Consider the following 13,627-nt stretch of genomic DNA (forward strand, 5'->3'; position numbering starts at 1 on the left):
TCAGAGCGTGATCCTCCTTGCTCCACTCCTATGTCTTACACCAACATCAGGAAAACCGGCACTGAAGACCTCTTTGACTCCTTCGACCGGTATAACGGGTGTGGCTGTCCACCTGTGATCTTCCCTTAAAGTTGGACTCGTGGAAGCTCGCTCCATGCTACATAGGACCATTCAATATCCTGAGGTCACATCAACCCGGTCACCTATCATCTCCAACTTCCCAGGTCCATGAGAGTCAGTCCGTCCTTTCATGTCTCCTGTCTCAAGCTGGTTATGACCAGTCCATTGTCTCCCCCGACACCTGCTCCTCTGCACCCTCGACTTGTGGATGGCCGCCCGCCTTACATGGTCCGGCTTCTGTTGAAGGCTCGTTGAGTCCGAGGAACCCTGCAGCAGAGTTGTGGAGTCACAAATATGATGACTTGCAACTCAACTTTGACATTAACACCAATGTGACTTGACTTGGACTTGAGCCTTTAAAAAGAAAAATGTATTTGTTTTATTATATTATTTTTACCACCTTTTTCTCCCCAATTTCATAGTATCCAATTGTTTAGTAGTTACTGTCTTGTCTCATCGCTACAACTCCCGTACGGGCTCGGGAGAGACAAAGGTCGAGAGCCATGCGTCCTCCGAAACACAACCCAACCAAGCCACACTGCTTCTTAACACAGCGCGCATCCAACCCGGAAGCCAGCCGCACCAATGTGTCGGCGGAAACACAGTGCACCTAGCGACCTGGTCAGTGTGCACTGCGCCCGGTCCGCCACAGGAGTCGCTAGTGCGCGATGAGACAAGGATATCCCTACCGGCCAAACCCTCCCTAACCCGGACGAAGCTAGGCCAATTTTGCGTCGCTCCATGGACCTCCCGGTCGCGGCCGGCTGCGACAGAGCCTGGGCTCAAACCCAGAGTGTCTGGTGGCACAGCTAGCACTGCGATGCAGTGCCTTAGGCCACTGCGCCACCCGGGAGGACTTGAGCCTTTTGACTCGACCTGATTTGATATCCTCCACAAGCCCAAATATAACATATTATGCTATTAAAAGTGTGCAGCACTTTGTGCCAACTGAGAAAAGGTTGTGCGTGGCAGTGCAGAGGAGCCCTTGGAAAGATGATACTCAAAATTATTATTTTCGGATATAAAGACGACGCTGTATCAACAAAAAACGGATTGCAACTTGCAAAACATGTAGGAAGAAAATTACAGACGGAGGCACAACAATTTCCAACTTTGTTCGACATTTGAAGCTGCAGAAAGAACGGTAAGTCATGGCTAATATAGCCGACAGCTATATAATTTCAAAGTTTACTAGTGTAGCATGTAGACTAAAGTAACGTTAAATTAATGAGCCTCCACACGGTCAGTCAGTGCGGGAACGTGATAATTTAAAATAAATACATTATTCAACCTTTATTTAACCAGGAAGGGCTCATTGAGATTTAAAATCTCTTTTTCAAGAGTGTCCTCACCAAGATAGGCAGCACCAAGTCATTACAAAAATTACAGACAAATAACATGAAAAACTACAAGTAATCTAGTAAAAACCATAGAATTCACAAGAGTATAACAAAATCAAAAACAGCAAATTAAAAACATTGACAGGTCAGGGAATCAGTCTCAAGGTCATTCATCATTTATTTAAAAATACCAATACCAAAGTTCTTCCAGTTTAAAAGTATTTTGTAAGGCGTTCCAAGACGATGGCGCAGAGTACATAAAAGCCCTTTTACCAAATTCAGTTCGGACATTTGGAACAGTTAGCAGGATAAAGTCCAGCGAACGAAGAGAGTACCCACCACATATCTGAACAATAAAAATGCACAAATAAAAAGGTAGTAAACCCAAAATGGCTTTGTAAATAAAAGTATACCAGTGACTGAGCCTACCAGTGACTAGAGCCAACCCTGATATACAAAGTGCAGTGGTGCGTAAGGGTTTTGCAGTTTAAAATAAATCTCAAAGTGCCATGGTAAAGGGTGTCAATTGATCTCAAACACTGAGCGGAAGCATTCATATATACAATATCCCCATAGTCTAGTAAAGGCATAAATGTAGCTGATACTAGCCTCCTTCTGGCTTCTGATGGGGTACGACAGTTGAACTAAGCTCATGAGGCATTTATAAGTTATATTCTTCAAGAATCAATGAGTGCATATCATTAATTAATATGTCAAAAAATGGATGCTTCAACTGCTGATTGCCCCTTTAAAGAGTTACAATTTGTATTGGTTTTAATGAACCTTTTTGATGCCAGAGGGACTGGATGTTGTTTGAGAGCCTTTGAGGCCCTCCCACCTGGAAATCAAACTAGGTGAAAGCCTGAAGACTGTTTGTGGACAGTAACCCACGATCAGTCAGCAGACATCAACCCACGATCAGTTAGCAAACATCAACCCACGATCAGTCAGCAGACAACCCACGACCAGTCAGCAGACATCAACCCACGATCAGTCAGCAGACATCAACCCACGATCAGTCAGCAGACAGACAGAGAGAACATGGACCACAGTCTGACCTCAACCGTCCCATCTGTGTACAATATGGAGAATAATACAACCAGCTGCTAGCCACTCAGATGTCCTTTGAGAATATCTACGGATGTAACAGCCAACTTTCACAAGTCCTCATTCAGCCTCTCAGCTCCCAAATATGGCCCAGCTGAGCACACATGAGGCCTTCAGCTGTGTTGGGGGGGGGGGAGGTTTAGATCAGGACAAGTAATCTATAAGAGTGGAAAATTCAATTGGCTGTACAGCGTCACACTACAATAACACTATCCAGCTAACACATAAAGTTCTGAGAACCATATGTTTCCGAGAGCTTGGTGAGAGCGTCGCAGTCCTATTGAAATTTTGCATACAACCTTCCACAATGTTCTGTGAATGATGCAGGATACCCAGTTAGCACATACTGTTCTGAGAACCATATGTTTCTTAGGTGGGAAGTTCACAACGATTTGGAGCAGATAGCTATACACCTTGACAAACTTAGCAGTGAGTGAGTGATGACCATAAAAACGCACATGACTGATGGCTATAGCTAATTAGCTGTGTTCAACAAGTATATTATTCTTCTCTTTATCTAGCTCTATTTGTGATATTTTACCTTGCTTTGCTGGCTTGCTAGTTTGCTAGGTAATCAATCCTCTGATGACATCTGGGATGTTGTACATGATAACCATCTGAATACATGAGCTGCGTCTGAAGTTGGATGTGGTCATATTCACTTCAATGTAAACAAGCCCATTTTGCGAACCTGCGCATACAACTTTTCATGATGCTGCCGGGAAATTGGTCTATAGAATGGGTGGACAATGGTCCATGGACAAACATTACTGTACTGTTACCACTGCAGCCAGCGAGACACCTACTGACCTATACATACATAAACACAGCTGGAATACAAAAGAGACCATATATCTACACACATTTTTTTTAAAGCAGAATGGGTCTGATACTGGCACCCACCTCTCTACTTTCACAGGAACCTATTCGTGATGACAAGGATCAGCAGACCCCACAGTCTAATGTCTGCTTCTCTGTGAGGGGTTTAGAGGACGACAGAATGGCAGGGAAGGTAACACTGCCTATGGCTATAGCCATCATCTGGCCTAGCATGGCCTGCACTTATCCTGTTAGCTCCAAGCCAGAAGATCCACTGGCCTGATACACATCACCTTTCTGTCCAGTTAAAACAGGAAAGACAAACCTAAAGAGAACTAAACTAAGCACAGGATCTGTTCTATCTCGTTGCCTGGTTACGGGTTATAGGAGGTCATGTAAGCCTTGTAAGGTCATGATAGAGAAGCACTGAGGACAGCACGGTGATATCAACACAGTGATACGTCTTACCTGTAACAGTTGTTGTCAAATTTATTGTAGCTGGCAAATGCAATGAGCACTCCAAAGCCAGCTCCCAATGAGTAGAAGATCTGGGTAGCAGCATCAATCCACACCTACAGCAGGAACATAGAAAGATACTTTATGTGTTGCTCTCAAAGATTTGTCCTCGTGGCCTGTGTGATCCAGCGGTGACAGCCTCTGACCCCGGCCCACTGCCATTTGACTCCCGCTTCCCCTATCCCCCCACCTTTCCAACACTTTACTATCTCTTCAATCAAGCGAATAAATATTTGTCCTCAAAGAGCCTATGGCATTACAATACGATACAGAGAAGAGCACTACATTTGACAGAATCTCTCCTGAGTACTGACTATCTACTGACTATTGGCTCTGAATAATCTCGTCTCTGATATGATTCCTTGGCCATGTTTTCAAAAAGAGCTCCTTACCATTAATTTACTGCGTTCTATATTGAATATGGCATATTATGCAAAATCACGACCTCCCAGTTTTTTTAATCCAATATTTGTATCCCTCCACTTTGTTTACAAAAACAGCTAACACATGTTTTGGTTTCTAAATGAGTTAATTACATGTATTTCCATATTGGACGTGACTATGGGAGCTCTAGCAGTAACACTGTCCTGCACTCTGAGGCTGTGTCTCTCAGTAAAAGGGTTTACAAATTCTTGTATATTTTCCAAAATTTCCAGGTTTTAAGAAATCTTGTTCGTTGGATCCTGAATTTCTAGTTAATTTTCTCTTGATTCCAGGAACTTGTGTTTTTTTTTAAGTAATTGGAAATATTGCATCCCTAATTTCAGTAACGCACTGTATTGTACTCTAAAGACCTGTCTGACCTTGGGGTCGTTGAGTTGTTTAAAGTCGATGTGGAGGTAGGCCCGTATGCCGTCCATAGCCCCTGGCAGAGTGATGCCTCTGATCAGCAGGACGAACAGCACCACATAGGGCATGGTGGCCGTGATGTACACCACCTGGACACAACACAACACAAAAAAACACAGAACATTAGATACATGACAACCGTAGTGTTCAATACACCACCTGGACACAACACAACACAACAAAACACAGAACATTAGATACATGACACCCGTAGTGTTCAATACACCACCTGGACACAACAACACAACACAGAACATTAGATACATGACAACAGTAGTGTTCAATACATCATATAGACACAACACAACAACACAACACAGAACATTAGCTACATGACAACAGTAGTGTTCAATACACCACCTGGACACAACACAACACAGAACATTAGATACATGACAACAGTAGTGTTCAATACACCACCTGGACACAACACAACACAGAACATTAGATACATGACAACCGTAGTGTTCAATACACCACCTGGACACAACACAACACAGAACATTAGCTACATGACAACAGTAGTGTTCAATACACCACCTGGACACAACTCAACACAGAACATTAGCTATATGACAACAGTAGTGTTCAATACACCACCTGGACACAACACAGCAACACAGAATATTAGCTACATGACAACAGTAGTGTTCAATACACCACCTGGACACAACACAACACAGAACATTAGCTACATGACAACAGTTGTGTTCAATACACCACCTGGACACAACACAACAACACAACACAGAACATTAGATACATGACAACAGTAGTGTTCAATACACCACCTGGACACAACACAACAACACAGAACATTAGATACATGACAACAGTAGTGTTCAATACACCACCTGGACACAACACAACAACACAACACAGAACATTAGATACATGACAACAGTAGTGTTCAATACACCACCTGGACACAACACAACAACACAACACAGAACATTAGATACATGACAACAGTAGTGTTCAATACACCACCTGGACACAACACAACACAACAACACAGAACATTAGATACATGACAACAGTAGTGTTCAATACACCACCTGGACACAACACAACACAGAACATTAGATACATGACAACAGTAGTGTTCAATACACCACCTGGACACAACACAACAACACAGAACATTAGATACATGACAACAGTAGTGTTCAATACATCACCTGGACACAACACAACAACACAGAACATTAGATACATGACAACAGTAGTGTTCAATACACCACCTGGACACAACAACACAACACAGAACATTAGCTAGATGACAACAGTAGTGTTCAATACACCACCTGGACACAACAACACACAGAACATTAGCTACATGACAACAGTAGTGTTCAATACACCACCTGGACACAACACAACACAGAACATTAGCTACATGACAACAGTAGTGTTCAATACACCACCTGGACACAACACAACAACACAACACAGAACATTAGATACATGACAACAGTAGTGTACAATACACCACCTGGACACAACACAACAACACAACACAGAACATTAGATACATGACAACAGTAGTGTTCAATACACCACCTGGACACAACACAACAACACAACACAGAACATTAGATACGTGACAACAGTGGTGTTCAATACACCACCTGGACACAACAACACAGAACATTAGATACATGACAACAGTAGTGTTCAATACACCACCTGGACACAACACAACACAGAACATTAGCTACGTGACAACAGTAGTGTTCAATACACCACCTGGACACAACAACACAGAACATTAGCTACATGACAACAGTAGTGTTCAATACACCACCTGGACACAACTCAACACAGAACATTAGCTATATGACAACAGTAGTGTTCAATACACCACCTGGACACAACACAGCAACACAGAATATTAGCTACATGACAACAGTAGTGTTCAATACACCACCTGGACACAACACAACACAGAACATTAGCTACATGACAACAGTAGTGTTCAATACACCACCTGGACACAACACAACAACACAACACAGAACATTAGCTACATGACAACAGTAGTGTTCAATACACCACCTGGACACAACAACACAACACAGAACATTAGCTACATGACAACAGTAGTGTTCAATACACCACCTGGACACAACAACACAACACAGAACATTAGATACATGACAACAGTAGTGTTCAATACACCACCTGGACACAACACAACACAGAACATTAGCTACATGACAACAGTAGTGTTCAATACACCACCTGGACACAACACAACAACACAACACAGAACATTAGATACATGACAACAGTAGTGTTCAATACACCACCTGGACACAACACAACAACACAACACAGAACATTAGATACATGACAACAGTAGTGTTCAATACACCACCTGGACACAACACAACAACACAGAACATTAGATACATGACAACAGTAGTGTTCAATACAACACCTGGACACAACACAACAACACAGAACATTAGCTACATGACAACAGTAGTGTTCAATACACCACCTGGACACAACACAACAACACAACACAGAACATTAGATACATGACAACAGTAGTGTTCAATACACCACCTGGACACAACACAACACAGAACATTAGCTACATGACAACAGTAGTGTTCAATACACCACCTGGACACAACACAACAACACAGCACAGAACATTAGATACATGACAACAGTAGTGTACAATACACCACCTGGACACAACACAACAACACAACACAGAACATTAGATACATGACAACAGTAGTGTTCAATACACCACCTGGACACAACACAACACAGAACATTAGCTACGTGACAACAGTAGTGTTCAATACACCACCTGGACACAACAACACAGAACATTAGATACATGACAACAGTAGTGTTCAATACACCAACTGGACACAACACAACACAGAACATTAGCTACATGACACCCGTAGTGTTCAATACACCACCTGGACACAACACAACAACACAACACAGAACATTAGATACATGACAACAGTAGTGTTCAATACACCACCTGGACACAACACAACAACATAACATAGAACATTAGCTACATGACAACAGTAGTGTTCAATACACCACCTGGACACAAGACAACAACACAGAACATTAGATACATGACAACAGTAGTGTTCAATACACCACCTGGACACAACACAACACAGAACATTAGCTACGTGACAACAGTAGTGTTCAATACACCACCTGGACACAACAACACAGAACATTAGATACATGACAACAGTAGTGTTCAATACACCACCTGGACACAACAACACAACACAGAACATTAGATACATGACAACAGTAGTGTTCAATACATCACCTGGACACAACACAACAACACAACACAGAACATTAGCTACATGACAACAGTAGTGTTCAATTCACCACCTGGACACAACACAACACAGAACATTAGCTACATGACAACAGTAGTGTTCAATACACCACCTGGACACAACACAACAACACAACACAGAACATTAGATACATGACAACAGTAGTGTTCAATACACCACCTGGACACACCACAACAACACAGAACATTAGATACATGACAACAGTAGTGTTCAATACACCACCTGGACACAACACAACACAGAACATTAGATACATGACAACAGTAGTGTTCAATACACCACCTGGACACAACACAACAACACAGAACATTAGATACATGACAACAGTAGTGTTCAATACACCACCTGGACACAACACAACAACACAACACAGAACATTAGATACATGACAACAGTAGTGTTCAATACACCCCCTGGACACAACACAACAACACAGAACATTAGATACATGACAACAGTAGTGTTCAATACACCACCTGGACACAACACAACACAGAACATTAGATACATGACAACAGTAGTGTTCAATACACTACCTGGACACAACACAACAACACAGAACATTAGCTACATGACAACAGTAGTGTTCAATACACCACCTGGACACAACACAACAACACAACACAGAACATTAGATACATGACAACAGTAGTGTTCAATACACCACCTGGACACAACACAACAACACAGAACATTAGATACATGACAACAGTAGTGTTCAATACACCACCTGGACACAACACAACAACACAACACAGAACATTAGATACATGACAACAGTAGTGTTCAATACACCACCTGGACACAACACAACAACACAGAACATTAGATACATGACAACAGTAGTGTTCAATACACCACCTGGACACAACACAACAACACAGAACATTAGCTACATGACAACAATAGTGTTCAATACACCACCTGGACACAACACAACACAGAACATTAGATACATGACAACAGTAGTGTTCAATACACCACCTGGACACAACAACACAACACAGAACATTAGCTACATGACAACAGTAGTGTTCAATACACCACCTGGACACAACACAACAACACAACACAGAACATTAGATACATGACAACAGTAGTGTTCAATACACCACCTGGACACAACACAACAACACAGAACATTAGATACATGACAACAGTAGTGTTCAATACACCACCTGGACACAACACAACAACACAGAACATTAGATATATGACAACAGTAGTGTTCAATACACCACCTGGACACAACCCAACAACACAACACAGAACACCAGATACATGACAACAGTAGTGTTCAATCCACCACCTGGACACAACACAACACAGAACATTAGCTACATGACAACAGTAGTGTTCAATACACCACCTGGACACAACACAACAACACAACACAGAACATTAGATACATGACAACAGTAGTGTTCAATACACCACCTGGACACAACACAACACAGAACATTAGATACATGAAAACAGTAGTGTTCAATACACCACCTGGACACAACACAACACAGAACATTAGCTACATGACAACAGTAGTGTTCAATACACCAACTGGACACAACACAGCAACACAGAATATTAGCTACATGACAACAGTAGTGTTCAATACACCACCTGGACACAACACAACACAGAACATTAGCTACATGACAACAGTAGTGTTCAATACACCACCTGGACACAACACAACAACACAACACAGAACATTAGCTACATGACAACAGTAGTGTTCAATACACCACCTGGACACAACAACACAACACAGAACATTAGATACATGACAACAGTAGTGTTCAATACACCACCTGGACACAACACAACACAGAACATTAGCTACATGACAACAGTAGTGTTCAATACACCACCTGGACACAACACAACAACACAACACAGAACATTAGATACATGACAACAGTAGTGTTCAATACACCACCTGGACACAACACAACAACACAACACAGAACATTAGATACATGACAACAGTAGTGTTCAATACACCACCTGGACACAACACAACAACACAACACAGAACATTAGATACATGACAACAGTAGTGTTCAATACACCACCTGGACACAACACAAAAACACAACACAGAACACCAGATACATGACAACAGTAGTGTTCAATCCACCACCTGGACACAACACAACACAGAACATTAGCTACATGACAACAGTAGTGTTCAATACACAACCTGGACACAACACAACAACACAACACAGAACATTAGATACATGACAACAGTAGTGTTCAATACACCACCTGGACACAACACAACACAGAACATTAGATACATGAAAACAGTAGTGTTCAATACACCACCTGGACACAACACAACACAGAACATTAGATACATGACAACAGTAGTGTTCAATACACCACCTGGACACAACACAACACAGAACATTAGCTACATGACAACAGTAGTGTTCAATACACCACCTGGACACAACACAACAACACAACACAGAACATTAGATACATGACAACAGTAGTGTTCAATACACCACCTGGACACAACACAACAACACAACACAGAACATTAGATACATGACAACAGTAGTGTTCAATACACCACCTGGACACAACACAACAACACAGAACATTAGATACATGACAACAGTAGTGTTCAATACACCACCTGGACACAACACAACAACACAGAACATTAGATACATGACAACAGTAGTGTTCAATACACCACCTGGACACAACACAACAACACAGAACATTAGATACATGACAACAGTAGTGTTCAATACACCACCTGGACACAACCCAACAACACAACACAGAACACCAGATACATGACAACAGTAGTGTTCAATCCACCACCTGGACACAACACAACACAGAACATTAGCTACATGACAACAGTAGTGTTCAATACACCACCTGGACACAACACAACAACACAACACAGAACATTAGATACATGACAACAGTAGTGTTCAATACACCACCTGGACACAACACAACACAGAACATTAGATACATGAAAACAGTAGTGTTCAATACACCACCTGGACACAACACAACACAGAACATTAACTACATGACAACAGTAGTGTTCAATACACCACCTGGACACAACACAGCAACACAGAATATTAGCTACATGACAACAGTAGTGTTCAATACACCACCTGGACACAACACAACACAGAACATTAGCTACATGACAACAGTAGTGTTCAATACACCACCTGGACACAACACAACAACACAACACAGAACATTAGCTACATGACAACAGTAGTGTTCAATACACCACCTGGACACAACAACACAACACAGAACATTAGCTACATGACAACAGTAGTGTTCAATACACCACCTGGACACAACACAACACAGAACATTAGCTACATGACAACAGTAGTGTTCAATACACCACCTGGACACAACACAACAACACAACACAGAACATTAGATACATGACAACAGTAGTGTTCAATACACCACCTGGACACAACACAACAACACAACACAGAACATTAGATACATGACAACAGTAGTGTTCAATACACCACCTGGACACAACACAACAACACAGAACATTAGATACATGACAACAGTAGTGTTCAATACACCACCTGGACACAACACAACAACACAGAACATTAGCTACATGACAACAGTAGTGTTCAATACACCACCTGGACACAACACAACAACACAACACAGAACATTAGATACATGACAACAGTAGTGTTCAATACACCACCTGGACACAACACAACACAGAACATTAGCTACATGACAACAGTAGTGTTCAATACACCACCTGGACACAACACAACAACACAGCACAGAACATTAGATACATGACAACAGTAGTGTACAATACACCACCTGGACACAACACAACAACACAACACAGAACATTAGATACATGACAACAGTAGTGTTCAATACACCACCTGGACACAACACAACACAGAACATTAGCTACGTGACAACAGTAGTGTTCAATACACCACCTGGACACAACAACACAGAACATTAGATACATGACAACAGTAGTGTTCAATACACCAACTGGACACAACACAACACAGAACATTAGCTACATGACACCCGTAGTGTTCAATACACCACCTGGACACAACACAACAACACAACACAGAACATTAGATACATGACAACAGTAGTGTTCAATACACCACCTGGACACAACACAACAACATAACACAGAACATTAGCTACATGACAACAGTAGTGTTCAATACACCACCTGGACACAAGACAACAACACAGAACATTAGATACATGACAACAGTAGTGTTCAATACACCACCTGGACACAACACAACACAGAACATTAGCTACGTGACAACAGTAGTGTTCAATACACCACCTGGACACAACAACACAGAACATTAGATACATGACAACAGTAGTGTTCAATACACCACCTGGACACAACAACACAACACAGAACATTAGATACATGAAAACAGTAGTGTTCAATACATCACCTGGACACAACACAACAACACAACACAGAACATTAGCTACATGACAACAGTAGTGTTCAATTCACCACCTGGACACAACACAACACAGAACATTAGCTACATGACAACAGTAGTGTTCAATACACCACCTGGACACAACACAACAACACAACACAGAACATTAGATACATGACAACAGTAGTGTTCAATACACCACCTGGACACACCACAACAACACAGAACATTAGATACATGACAACAGTAGTGTTCAATACACCACCTGGACACAACACAACACAGAACATTAGATACATGACAACAGTAGTGTTCAATACACCACCTGGACACAACACAACAACACAGAACATTAGATACATGACAACAGTAGTGTTCAATACACCACCTGGACACAACACAACAACAAAACACAGAACATTAGATACATGACAACAGTAGTGTTCAATACACCCCCTGGACACAACACAACAACACAGAACATTAGATACATGACAACAGTAGTGTTCAATACACCACCTGGACACAACACAACACAGAACATTAGATACATGACAACAGTAGTGTTCAATACACTACCTGGACACAACACAACAACACAGAACATTAGCTACATGACAACAGTAGTGTTCAATACACCACCTGGACACAACACAACAACAGAACACAGAACGTTAGATACATGACAACAGTAGTGTTCAATACACCACCTGGACACAACACAACAACACAGAACATTAGATACATGACAACAGTAGTGTTCAATACACCACCTGGACATAACACAACAACACAACAACACAACACAGAACATTAGATACATGACAACAGTAGTGTTCAATACACCACCTGGACACAACACAACAACACAGAACATTAGATACATGACAACAGTAGTGTTCAATACACCACCTGGACACAACACAACAACACAGAACATTAGATACATGACAACAGTAGTGTTCAATACACCAACTGGACACAACACAACACAGAACATTAGCTACATGACACCCGTAGTGTTCAA

General features: G+C 41.6%; 1 protein-coding gene across 1 annotated transcript in view; it reads right to left on the minus strand.

Annotated features, from left to right (window-relative positions):
• LOC139384541 (sodium-dependent noradrenaline transporter-like) overlaps positions 1-13,627 on the minus strand; it is an 83,701-nt gene that overhangs the window by 16,560 nt on the left and 53,514 nt on the right. The window contains exons 5-6 of the mRNA XM_071129377.1: positions 4,706-4,840; positions 3,855-3,958 (exon numbers count right to left, since the gene is read on the minus strand). Coding sequence (XP_070985478.1) covers positions 3,855-3,958; positions 4,706-4,840 — 239 coding nt within the window. The remainder of the gene's footprint in view (positions 1-3,854; positions 3,959-4,705; positions 4,841-13,627) is intronic.

This window comes from Oncorhynchus clarkii, chromosome 26 (genome assembly GCF_045791955.1).
Source record: "Oncorhynchus clarkii lewisi isolate Uvic-CL-2024 chromosome 26, UVic_Ocla_1.0, whole genome shotgun sequence".
NCBI lineage: Eukaryota > Metazoa > Chordata > Actinopteri > Salmoniformes > Salmonidae > Oncorhynchus > Oncorhynchus clarkii.